The sequence below is a fragment of the Coregonus clupeaformis genome, chromosome 30 (genome assembly GCF_020615455.1).
Source record: "Coregonus clupeaformis isolate EN_2021a chromosome 30, ASM2061545v1, whole genome shotgun sequence".
Classification (NCBI taxonomy): Eukaryota; Metazoa; Chordata; class Actinopteri; order Salmoniformes; family Salmonidae; genus Coregonus; species Coregonus clupeaformis.
Window position 1 is genome coordinate 13,622,819 of NC_059221.1, and position 13,332 is coordinate 13,636,150.

Sequence of the window (13,332 nt, forward strand, 5' to 3'; positions counted from 1 at the left end):
TTGAGTCATGGACTTCTTTCCATTTACTTATTTTATGGCTGTAGCAATCAACTCATGAGTCATGACAGACTCATTCCCATTACGTTGCTGGGTTCAATTAGGTCAAACCTGCATATAAATCAGAAAATTTACTCTGAATTTCTATTCCCTCACACCGTAAACAAATGTACTAAAATTGGCCTCAAAGCAATTATGGTGGACATGCATTTACATTTGAATTTAGGATTCATTTGATGTTTTCCTTTTTGAAGGGAGGAGAGAATTTCAATTTCCCTAGGTATTATTTGAGTATAAAAAAGTGGCAGTATGTTTATCTGATTAATATAGTTTATTCACATTCATACTTCTTTACTTAGATCCATCACTCATCAGAAAGCATAGGCCACCGATGACTCCTCTCTCTCTCCTCCCTAATCAACTCTGCATGTTGGCAGCAGCTCAATTTGCTCTCTCCAAGACATCCATCCATGTAGTCTCATGGTGCTGTGGCAGCTCCTATCTCTATCTTCTAATGACTTCCTAGATGGATTGTCAATGACCATTACAATTAAGCAATCAAGAGGACAGGGCACCATGAGGAGAGGAACTATTTAGCCGTGAACTAGGGCAGAGCAAATGTGTTCAAGTCAGTCAAAGAGAGAGATAGTGAGCAATGCTGTTCTATGTGGTACTGTCTTTCAAACTCATATTTTGGCACCAACCTGTTGAAAAATGAAACCGTTGGGCCTAAATATGAATCAAATCCAAGTGATGGATAGGCCTACAGTCCTTAACACAACCGTCTGAAAATAAGAAAACCAACTGAAACCATAAGACCAGCATCCATTGAACTTCACAAGCCTACCAATCAGATTTGTGTCATGTAGCCTATCAAATAATAGGACCATGGAACGTTTGGGGACACTGAATGGCTCATGGTGTTCTTTTTTCGGATGACAGCTAGGCGCCATGGGCTCCATTTTAACATCCTGATCATCATCATCATCAGTGGTATGACTATGAAGATACACGAGAATGTGATATAAGACGTCGAGACCCCACCTACGTTTCTGCAGCTGATTGGACTCGCGCAGATACACAGCTATGATTTAATAAACAGAGAGGTGGACACATCACTCTGTCCTCGCGGATCTCGTCGCTGCACTGCAGGAGCTATCCATATCCTCTTTTTGCTCTCACCACTACGCATCCATACCCCGGCGCAAGCACGGTCTTCTCCAACTGTCTCTAACAGAATATTCCAATTCGAATATTACCACGTTGGAAAACAGGTAAATACGTTTTTTGTTGTTGATAAATGTGAACCCTAATTGTTTTGTTATAGAGCCTATTTCAAGTTATTCCGAATGTATTTGCCCATCAATTGGATGGCGGGCGTATTGCAGGGACATTTGGAGACGAACGAACCAACTTTGTCTGCAAGCTAAAAAACAAAAAAAAAACTTCTATAGGCCTATAGCCTACATGATAGCCTAATTGTTGTAGCCTATTCGGAAAACATATTTACAAAGCAAATGACTGTCAATGTTTAGTAATATAGCCTTTCATTTCACAATAAATGGCAAACATTCCGTGTGCATTACGCACCATTTAAACCCAGTTATCACTACATTTAAAAAGAGCAACGAATGTTTAGGTCTACTGTTGCAGTCTATTATTCATTGTGGATTTTAAATGTGTCAAGTCAGTTTTAAATGTGGTGCGCGTTTGATGGTTTCAGCTAAGCTCTAATGAAGCATTTTGCAGTTTGGAAGTAATTTATTGTAATGAGTCTCTAAATGTTGATATTATTGTCAACCCAACATCACAGCTTGTCTAGGCTACAGGTGGTGTTAAGAAGATGAAACACGGATTGTTGCTGGTGGGTCTGTTCCTCGCCATGAAACTCTGCTCAAGCCAGTCCAGCTGTGAGGAGCCTTCTGCTGGGATGCACAGATCAACCGCAGACTCAGCGGTAAGGAAGTTTCTCATCCAACCGTATCTATTTAACCCTCATATGGTAACGCGTAAAAATACGCATTTTTATCTAGGTATATAATGGTTTAAAACATAATTGTGAATTCAAATCAAATGACCGTAGGGATCGGATCCAATTAAAGCCGCATCTGCAGAAAGATAACCTTGTTCATGTGCCATCACGGTTTTATTTTTTTAGGACTGATTTCATGCCTAGAAATGGAAGAAAACGATGCTTTGTCTTTACAGGATACTCCAGGTCTTGAAAACCTCAAGCGGACCATTCTGAAGAGATATAACGACCTGGATTATGACAGTTTCGTTGGGCTGATGGGGAGAAGGGGCGCTGGTAAGCTTCAGCTCTGTCGCTGCATCCTATGATCAATCATCAAAGTTAAGACCCTCAGCAGACAACAGTTGTCAATGAGTAATCTCAGTGCTTGACTTGGACTGAAATATTGGGTGCGGTTACTGTTTATATTTAAGTGCAAAATCGCCACTATACTTTTGAGCTAATATTCTATAAGAGGAACAGGAGCTCAAGCAGTAGAAAATTGGAGGTACAAGTACTCAGCTCTGGTGAGCTACTGCCCAAGTCAAGCACTGAGTAATCTTTGATAATGGATAGAGGGGGTTATACTGATACTGTATCACTGAGACTTCTCTGTTTTGATTAAATTGACAATGTGCACTAGTCTTTATTTACTCAAACATTTTCAATGCTGAAGCAGGAGTTCACTGCAGGGAATACACATTATTCACAGCACTACTTAACTTTTTATTGGGTTTTATGAATTTTTGACAATTGACTTGCTTTTTCACAGATATTTATGATCTACCACCCTCTCCACATAAAAGTAAGGAATAACCATTGATTTACTGTTTGTTTTACGTATCAATAGAAATGTTATTAACTTTTAATTGAACAATAATGACAAATGTAATTTCATATACTGCGAACACCGGCATTTGATAATGATTTAACCGTTTTTGTCACAGGAGAGATGGATGATGTCTTTGTTGGGCTTATGGGCAGAAGGAACTTGGAACAGGGTGAGTGTGGGTGGGTGGGCAAGCGTGCATGATAATCTAATCGAACCTAATGGCCCTCTGCAGCTCAGCTTGTGTGGCTCAGTTGGTAAGAGTGTGGTACTAGCAATAAACACCAAGGTCATGGGCTCATTCCCACAGGGATAATATTTTAAGTTGCTTTGGATAAAAGCATCTGCTAAGTGGCATACATGATCATACCCCTTTCCTGCAGTCAAAATACCACATCACCTTCTAGTGGACTCATGGGTGGAATGTTATTAATATTTTTCACAATTTCATAATTAATACACTTTTTTTTTTGACGTAGAAAATCCGGTGTTTCTGTGTCAAGCGGTTTTGTTATATTTCAGTCTTCTATGATGTATATAAAGGGTAATATTGGGATGCAAACTCAAAATTGAATACATTTCAACTCTATATCTGACATGGTACAGGTGTCTTCTTTTTTAAGCCCATAACCATGTGTGTGAGGTGTATACTTTTGTTTCAAAGTAGATTTGTTTAAGACTACCAAGAAACACTCTGTGTGACCCTGATTTAGCCCACAGCAGTAAAAGGTTAATTAATCTCCATAATAATCCAATGTGCAGTGGAGGTAATGCATTTTTTCAGCTCAGCGACTCAGTGTGTGTTCTTTCTAACAGGTATCATACGTCCTTTGAGAAAGGAGGCGTACCCTGAGACAAGAAGAGGAGGCTTATTCTTTAACAAGTGCAGGCTGAGGTGTGTTTGTGGTGCGCGTGTGTGTGTGTGTGAGGCATCTTCTCTCCCTTATCACTTAGTAGATTGCATGCATTTTATGCTACTCAGGTTTCCATGTATGTCTTAAATACACTACATTTAGCAGCATTAGCTCAGCTCTCTACATAGTACGCTCTTAGAAAAAAGGTGCTATCTAAAACTTTATAAGGTTCTTCGGCTGTCCCCAATAGGAGAAACCTTTGAATAACCCTTTTTGGTTCCAGGTACAGTAGAACTCTTTTTGGTCCAGGTAGAACCCTATTGGGTTCAACGTAGAACCCATTCTACAGAAGGTTCTACGTGGAACCCAAAAGGGTTCTCCTATGGGGACAGCAGAAGAACCCTTTTGGAACCCTTTTTTCTAAGAGTGTAGAATACATTGAATAACAATAAGTTATCAAGTGCTTCATATTTTCTAATGTTCTGCGTTGCATTAAACAATACTAGAAGATCTATATGCTTTAAAACACATTTATACAACTTTTGTGATTATAAATGTTACTGTTTTGATCCAGGTTTCGTCGTGGGTTATAGACAAGACATTCATCCAGACCCATCCCTGACATCCAGCCAAGGCAAAACCCCTTTTCAGAAGATTGGAGTTATTATTATTATACAATACGGAAGAGAAACTAATTATTTTACAAAACAAAGTATTGCGAAAACATCTATGGAATTTAAACTGACCAAAATCAACTTGCTACTGTAACATGTGCCCGATGGGTTATCATAGTAACTAATAACTATAATGTTTGTATATAACTTTATCTGACAGGAATCAGCAACAGTCCAATCTGATAAGATCTATTTCTTTACCATATGTTTGTGATTCAAATTAAATATATAATAAAATGTGGCAATCATATTTCAACAACACTGACAATTAAGAGAAAAATATTTGGTTACAACATTTTAAATCCACCATCATAGCAATGACAAAGATGCTGTCATCCGGCACTTTGAATATGTAAGCACAACAAAAATTAACCATATGTAGTACTGTGCAAAAAATATTTTTGTACTGTATTTAAGTTTAATCTACCCCACTTTAAGGCAATTCAACTGCTCAGCTGGTTATCTAGAATATAGGGGATAATAACATCATATGGGTATTATTATTATATAGTATTATATTTGACATGAAATACCCCCCAGCTACACCACAGAGCAATGTAATACCATTCAAACATTTGCACAACAATTTTCTCTATCAGCTTGACCTGATGCTGAAAACATCAGATTCTGCTGAAAATTCGACACATTTAAGAAACTACCATTGTTCAGTGCACGCATATAAAGGTCCCTTCATATCTCTCTATAAGTGAAATAACAATATAGAATTGAATAGTTGTGGACGGTCAATAAGGGAATCGAATACGGGAGCACTGTTAGTTGTGACAATGATGATTTGCCAAATCAACTGTAAGACACAGAAATGCTTGATACCATGTTATCAGAAATGTCCAGGTCAGAATCATTGAATGCAGCTTGGGCTACATGAAGTAAGTGATCTAGAAGTGTTTACAGATATATGGTCATTAACGGCATACTATTTGAATTCAAACAGAATATCAGATAAAACAGCAACAGATATCGATAAAAACAGTTAAGACTTTCAAGTAAAAAGTTGTACAGTATATGGATTTGAAAATGCTTAATAAATCACCTATAATCATTCAAACCTGAACTGTGGTTGAACTGGTGCACAATGTGGGTCATATCGAACCTGTTCCTGGCACTCCCATTACCACCTTAAAAACACATTCAAACACTTAAATCAAACAGTCCCATTGACATCAATGCATGACCAAGTTAAAATTCCACTTAAGTGGAAGTTAGGTTTCGGGCCCAGAGAGAATCACTGCTGACTCTCCTGTGTGACTGCAGTCCTGTTATTGTCCATGGGGATTTTACCTCCCCTCGCAGCACCTTTATATGACACTGCCTCCATTTTGGACTGGTTTCCACCACCAACAACAATGATACCAGCTGGGATTGTCCCTCTACCAGCTGTCCCCACAGTGGCCCTTTCTGTCTGGGCCAGCCGCTCCACCAGGCCCTGTGGTAGTGGAGGTCTGTAGCGGTGTCTGTAGCCGTAGGCACGGAGGTGGTAGGTCCAGTACTCCAGTGTGTACATCAGCTCTGCATCCACATAGTGGAAGGATACTGCCAGGTCTGAGCAGCACTGGGGACCCTGGAGGAAAATAGCAAACCAAGCATTATAAAACTTGCTATATGGCCTTCCACTGTATCTTTTGACAGAATCCCACACTTAAAACATACAGTGGCTTGCGAAAGTATTTACCCCCCTTGGCATTTTTCCTATGTTGTTGCCTTACAACCTGTAATTAAAATGGATTTGGGGGGGGGGGATTGTATCATTTGATTTACACAACATGCCTACCACTTTGAAGATGCAAAATATATTTTCTTGTGAAACAAACAAGAAAAAAGACAAAAAAACAGATGACTTGAGCGTGCATAACTATTCACCCCCCCCCCAAAGTCAATACTTTGTAGAGCCACCTTTTGCAGCAATTACAGCTGCAAGTCTCTTGGGGTATGTCTCTATAAGCTTGACACATCTAGCCACTGGGATTTTTGCCCATTCTTCAAGGCAAAACTGCTACAGCTCCTTCAAGTTGGATGGGTTCTGCTGGTGTACAATTGGATTGAGGTCTGGGCTTTGACTACACCATTCCAAGACATTTAAATGTTTCCCCTTAAACCACTCGAGTGCTGCTTTAGCAGTATGCTTAGGGTCATTGTCCTGCTGGAAGGTGAACCTCCATCCCAATCTCAAATCTCTGGAAGACTGAAACAGGTTTCCCTCAAGAATTTCCCCATATTTAGCGCCATCCATCATTCCTTCAATTCTGACCAGTTTCCCAGTCTCTGCCAATGAAAAACATCCCCACAGCATGATGCTGCCACCACCATGCTTCACTGTGGGGATGGTGTTCTCGGGGTGATGAAAGGTGTTGGGTTTGCGCCAGACATAGCATTTTCCTTGATAGCCAAAAAGCTCAATTTTAGTCTCATCTGACCAGAGTACCTTCTTCCATATGTTTGGGGAGTCTCCCACATACCTTTTGGCGAACACCAAACGTGTTTGCTTATTTTTTTCTTTAAGCAATGGCTTTTTTCTGGCCACTCTTCCATAAAGCCCAGCTCTGTGGAGTGTACAGCTTAAAGTGGTCCTATGGACAGATACTCCAATCTCCGCTGTGGAGCTTTTCAGCTCCTTCAGCGTTATCTTTGGTCTCTTTGTTGCCTCTCTGATTAATGCCCTCCTTGCCTGGTCTGTGAGTTTTGGTGGGCGGCCCTCTCTTGGCAGGTTTGTTGTGGTGCCATATTCTTTCAATTTTTTAATAATGGATATAATGGTGCTCCGTGGGATGTTCAAAATTTCTGATATTTTTTTATAACCCAACCCTGATCCTTGGTCTTTGGTCTTCATAACCCAACCCAGCTCCTTGGTCTTCATGGTGCCGCTTGCTTGGTAGTGCCCCTTGCTTAGTGGTGTTGCAGACTCTAGGGCCTTTCAGAACAGGTGTATATATACTGAGATCATGTGACAGATCATGTGACACTTAGATTGCACACATGTGGACTTTATTTAACTAATTATGTGACTTGTGAAGGTAATTGGTTGCACCAGATCTTATTTAGGGGCTTCATAGCAAAGGGGGTGAATACATATGCACACACCACTTTTCCGTTATCTATTTTTTAGACTTTTTTTAAACAAGTTATTTTTTGGACTATTTTGTGTATGTCCATTACATGAAATCCAAATAAAAGTCTATTTAAATTACAGGTTGTAATGCAACAAAATAGGAAAAATGCCAAGGGGGTTTAATACTTTTGCAAGGCAATGTAAACCTGTGACATATGCAAACACGTACACACACACGCACACGCACGTACACGCACACACACACATACACACACACGTAGCAATACAGCTCAGAACACACATTTAGGCCTACTCCTCTGTAGCATACATCAGCTAGCTTATACATCTGTTTAAAACTGACTATTGGGGTGTTCACTGTCTATTTCACATGCCTGCAAGAATCTTAGACAGGGAAAACCTAATAACACATTTCTGACAGTCATTGTTAAGCAGAGGAGACACTGGCTGGAATAACTTGTTTACCCCTAGAGTGTTGTCATGTGCCTTGGTGGTCCTTGTCTGATAGACTCGTAATAAACTTGTCTCGTTTGCATTGCAAAGCACAATGAATCAGCGCTATTATCTGTAATAAATTGGCAATTTTCCTATTGTCGACAGGGCATTGTCTCCACTGCAATCATCCACTTTAGCATCAATGTAATTTCTTTCTTTCTATGAGGGCTGTAGAAGGACAGACATCTAACGTTGTCATTTTCACTGTGATATATCCTTTACATAACATGTAGCCTATATTCAGGCTGTTCCATATATTGTACCTAGTTACAGAGAGGGTTTGTGTAAGACAGTGATGCCCTGGTCAAAAAATGCCCTACCTACACCCTTTAATAGACAAAAAACCCATGAGCCGCAAATATCCAATTGGTGCACAATAGTGTACAGATGGCCATTAATTGAATTAAAGGATTTTAAGAGGAAACAAGTTCAAGCTCTTGGAAAACTGTCTTCCTGACCCAGTTTGACCACCATTCAATGGAAATCCTTTATCTGGGTTCATCTTAAACAGCCTTACACTAATAAGATAGTGAGGTACTACAGAGAGGTAAGAGAGAGACTAGAAAGATAGAAAGCGAGAGAGAAAAAGAGAGAGACAGCGACAGAGAGAGAGAGCGAGAGAGAGAGAGAGAGAGAGAGAGAGAGAGAGAGAGAGAGAGAGAGAGAGAGAGAGAGACTAAGAGCAAGGTGAGCTCTGGCTTGTATCTTAAAAATCAGTGAAAGTGAAAGCCAACAAGTAACGACAACAAGAGAATGAGAGAGAGCTCAGCAGTGACTGACCTCTACGATGGGGTAGTAGCAGTAGTTCCAGTACCAGAAGCTCTTGGAGAACTTCCCAGTCAGGTGGTGCTCTGGCACGAATGGATGAAACGTCTCACGCTGCAACGTATCCCTCGAGTCCATCGCCAGAACCCCCATCTTCTCCAGACACTGTCCCAGAGCCAAGTCCTCCACAGAGGTGGTATGGGTACACACCTTGGTTTTGAACCCCTCCACGAACCTCCTAAGGGCCTCCTTACTCAACACATACCCCGCTCCGCCACTCATGTAACCCTGCTTGGCGTAGGGCTTGAAGCGCTTGCCGAAGTAGAGGGGTTCCTCGGGCGTGTGATTGGACAGTACCCAGCGGAGGTTGTCCACCACTACGAAGGTGTCGTCATCTGCCTTGAGGAACCAGTCGGCATCGTTCCCATGATGCTCCAGGGCATAGTGGAAGGCCCGGATGGTCTTCCAGTAGAGCTGGTCGCGGCCCTCCCCTGTCCCCAGCCCTACGGTGGGGAAGTCTGAAGAAGAAGAAGAAGAAGAAGAAGAAGAAGAAGAAGAAGAAGAAGAAGAAGAAGAAGAAGAAGAAGAAGAAGAAGAAGAAGAATGATTTATTGTCCATTTTCCTACTGTTCACAGACATGTAGCTTTTTAATGCAACCTCCCCCAGCGTCAGTCAGGCACAAAGCACAGAGTCAGCCATTGTGCATCACAGCAGTTAGGGTTATGGGCCTTGCTCAAGGAAAACAAGGCACGAGATAGCATCTACATAGGATACTTCCGACCAGATGTTTCCCGTCGGTCATGGGATTCAAACCGGCCTGCCTCAATACCCTCTAGGCTTCCTGGCTGGGTACTTACCTGGGTCGTCGACAGAGCTCATGAAGACCACCACGTTGCAGTGGCGGCTCCAGGTGGCCTTGACATGGCGGGCCTTTGTCTGCAGGTTACTGGGGCCTGTCATCACCCAGCACAGGATGCGCACCTTCTGGTACAACTCGTCTGCCACGCGACTGTCCTCACCTGAAAACCATAGCCACATTACAAACAGCTTTAAAGCTGAAATCCTTAAAGCGGCAATCAGCAATAGAAACAATAACAAAGTGCTGTCCCCACCCCTGTTTCGGTAAAAAGCTAAGGGTAAAGCTAAGCTAATTCATAGACAGAGCTATGGATGCAAGGAACATCCATGACATCAAAATTCTAGTTTTAACCATGTTTTGAGGCTATATAATTTTACATTTACTTTGTTTACAAACATTTGAGCTTAAATGTTGGGTTATTATGGGGTATGACAGTTGAAATAAGCTCATAAGGCATTATAAGTTATATTCTACAAGGATTAATGGGTACGCTCCACAAGCTACCTGAATGTTTTGGACAGAGCCTATTTTCATAATTAGGTGTCTTAATAATTGTGGCAGCCAAGAGGTTCATTTTCGATATTAAAATACAAAATGTTCACAACACACATCTTTCATACTTCCACACAGATTTATGAGATCTTCAGAGGCACTCAATTTCCTTTCACTGGAATGGTTCCTGGTCTTAGTGGGACTGTGTACCTGTGTGGTGTGGGTGGTTGAGATTGATGAGGGCTGCTCCCTCCACACTCCAGTTGTCACTGTCACTGGCCTGCTTCTCCTCTGCCACAGCTGCTACTGAGCTGCCCTGGATCCCTCCCAGCACAGGGAGTTCCATGCTCCTCTCGAACCATACCTGTTTGTCCACAAACAAATATGACGTGGTTCAAGTTCAAATAAGTTTACTGACTGATAACATCATGACACCATATCAGCAGTGGAGGCTGCTGAGGGGAGGACGGCTCATAATAATGGCTGGAATGGAGTCAATGGAATGGCATCAACCATCAAACATGTGGTTGATATAATTCCATTGACTCCATTGCAGCCATTATTATGAGCCATCCTCCCCTCAGCAGCCTCCACTGCATAGCAGGCATCAAACATCAACACAGTCAACAGTAACAACAGATGTACTGCGTAGGTGCACTAATGCAGGGAGAGAGTACCGTAATTACAGGTGTAATTACAGAAGTATATTATTATTATATTATATAGCTACCTGAATAGTTATTATAGGTGTTTAAGGCCACTAGATTATAGACATGTAACACACCTGGCGCAGGAAGAGGTACAGGCTGAGGGTCCCCACTACGAAACCCACGTAGAAGCAGAACCTGGAGCCACTCAGACCTTTCATGGTGATCTCTTCCTCCTCCTCCTCTTCCTCCTTCACCTCTGTGGTAGTTCCTGGTCCACTCCAATCACAGCATCTCTTTCTGAGAATGAAAGACAACAGCATTGAAAAGGCAGAAACATTTGCCGACCATTTACTTCACCTATTGTTTTCTTCAGGCTCAAAATATTCAGAACATAGCTGATCCTAATCTCTATTTATCTTGCATGGAGCATAGTTCTGTCCAACTGTCTGTGTAATATACACACTGAAGGCCAAGTCAGGGGCCTTGTTCTATTTCCTTTTATTTTATTTAACTCTTATTTTCCCAGGTAAGTTGACTGAGAACACATTCCCATTTACAGTAACGACCAGGGGAATAGTTACAGGGGAGAGGAGGAGGGATGAATGAGCCAATTGGAAGGTGGCCATGATGGTATGAGGGACAGATTGGAAATGTAGCCAGGACACTCGGGTTAACACCCCTACTCTTAGTGACCACAGAGAATCAGGACACCCATTTAATGTCCCATCCGAAAGAAAGCACCCGTCACAGGACAATGTCCCCAATCACTGGCCTGGGGCATTGGGATCTTTTTTTTTTTTTTAACCAGAGGATCTCTACGGATCAATAAAAAAATGTTGGGGGAGAGAACTCAGTCGGGGTTTCAACTTACTGTTGAGAGTTACAATAGTAGACTACACAAGGTGCAACCTTTTTGAGATTGGTAAATTAGTCTAGTGGGCAGCTATCTAAATTTGTAGCAAACGTGGTCGAATTACCAACCGGGGGCCAATTGATTTTGTTAGTGACTCTCATGTGTGTATACTGACCCTCCAGCCACTGCAGCCTCCCATGATGAGTTCAGATTTTTTGTGGCATCCACCCCCATCAAAGTTGCCCATCTCTGTCCTAGTGAGATAAGTATATCCTCTTGTTGTATAAATTACTTTTAGATGAGAGTGAAACTACAAGAGTGAAACAGCAAACAGGAGTTGTCAATTTGCTAGAATCCAGTCCATTGAGCTACAACAGAATTTCAGAGGTGAAATTTAGAAAGACATTTCAGAAGTGCAATGGAACTACAGAGACAGATAAACAAACTCACTTTAGCACATATTGAGGTTAGAGACCTCTAATCGTGGACCGGGAAGTTAATCATTTACACTAAGTAGGCCAAGCTTATCCCCTTAACAGACAGACTAGGCTACACTGTACCCCCTCTGCTGCCTGCCTGCCTTAAGAGCCAACTGGACTGAAAAGCATGTCTAACACAATGACAACACAATAATAACACTGGAGTAACATTGTATACAGTTTAGAGCTATCGTCATTTAGCCACTATCTTCTATCTATTGTTGGTGGTGGGTGAGAGTTATAACCTAAGCAGAGTTAAGATTCATTGCAGGATTCCTATTCTTCTGAATTTATATTATTCAGAAATTAAATACAATTATTTTCATAACATTGCCATATGGATTTTACAACAGTAGCCTAATTGTTGATCTAATTCAGTATTGAATGAAGATTCATTGATACAATGTTATAGAGACCATCATGACAACATAAGGGTGAAGCTTATTACCGCTATGATCTTATCACCGTCAATCATTTGGATAAAGCAATAGCTTTCCAGCAGACAAAGACATTACATCTGTTTATCATCAGTTATTGTGTCCCAAAATATCATCATTACCTGTGTTTGTTGATCAGAGTCGCTTTTAGCCAGCGTGAAAAGACGGAAAACCGCTACTTTGAGTGCATCCTAGCCTACAATAAATCCCAACACCCTATTGTTGTACATCCATTTCGAGACTAAACGACGGCATATAATATTACACCATCAACAGAAAGAGTGGGTCAGTCCTGTATTGAAGCTTGTAAAGGCCTCCATCTATTCAATCGCTCAGAAAATAAACGACAACATGAGTAACGTTAGTGTACAATCCACATTCTTCAGCATCACGGGGTAATCTCTGTAACCGCAGCATTTGATTTGTTGAAATTGTATTGCGTGTGGCCTCCTTGTGGTTGAGAGGATCAGCCTGCGCGAGACGCTACACAGAATTACAGGATTTTTGAAGCCAAGGTAAAGATTACTTTTAAAAAGTGTAGGTTATTTCGCAATGCTTATTATTTGTAGGTCAGTGAATCTGCGCATCACCTTGTTCAAGCCTACTCTTGAAGTGAAGATAATGGGCGCGTTCAAGCAAATCACTTTTATCAAGAATCACTTTTGTCAAGAAGTTCACAATTGTAGGTCACCGCCTTTCAGATTGTGTTGCATTATGGGGATAAACATTGTCCGATTTGCGACTACATGTCAACTGCATGAACTTTACAAAAATAATGTGATCAAAGGTCATGATGTTTTTGATGAAGTCGCCTTCAAGTCGCTGCAGTTGCACCTCCCTCGACTTCACTCGCC

The 13,332-nt window shown here is 41.3% G+C and overlaps 2 protein-coding genes across 4 annotated transcripts; one reads left to right on the forward strand and one right to left on the reverse strand.

The window, feature by feature from the left end:
- The first annotated feature begins 1,070 nt into the window (after positions 1–1,070).
- On the forward strand, positions 1,071–4,352 carry LOC121545869 (neurokinin-B). The gene is made up of 7 exons (XM_041856750.1): positions 1,071–1,271; positions 1,811–1,954; positions 2,206–2,305; positions 2,781–2,813; positions 2,956–3,009; positions 3,654–3,732; positions 4,266–4,352. The coding sequence occupies exons 2-7, from the start codon at positions 1,841–1,843 to the stop codon at positions 4,282–4,284; spliced, it is 399 nt and encodes a 132-aa protein (XP_041712684.1). The 5' UTR covers positions 1,071–1,271; positions 1,811–1,840; the 3' UTR covers positions 4,285–4,352.
- Positions 4,208–13,049, reverse strand: LOC121545868 (glycoprotein-N-acetylgalactosamine 3-beta-galactosyltransferase 1-B). Of its 3 annotated transcripts, none has more exons than XM_041856747.2 (7): positions 12,601–13,049; positions 11,738–11,816; positions 10,844–11,006; positions 10,270–10,423; positions 9,566–9,727; positions 8,723–9,225; positions 4,208–5,944 (listed from the first exon to the last, which is right to left on the reverse strand). In XM_041856747.2, the coding sequence occupies exons 2-7, from the start codon at positions 11,794–11,796 to the stop codon at positions 5,609–5,611; spliced, it is 1,377 nt and encodes a 458-aa protein (XP_041712681.2). In that variant the 5' UTR covers positions 11,797–11,816; positions 12,601–13,049; the 3' UTR covers positions 4,208–5,608. The 3 variants fall into 3 exon arrangements, with proteins under 3 accessions (XP_041712681.2, XP_041712682.2, XP_041712683.1); XM_041856748.2 differs by having other exon boundaries at positions 11,738–11,872; XM_041856749.2 differs by lacking the exon at positions 11,738–11,816 and having other exon boundaries at positions 12,601–13,045.
- Between the last annotated feature and the right edge of the window lie 283 nt (positions 13,050–13,332).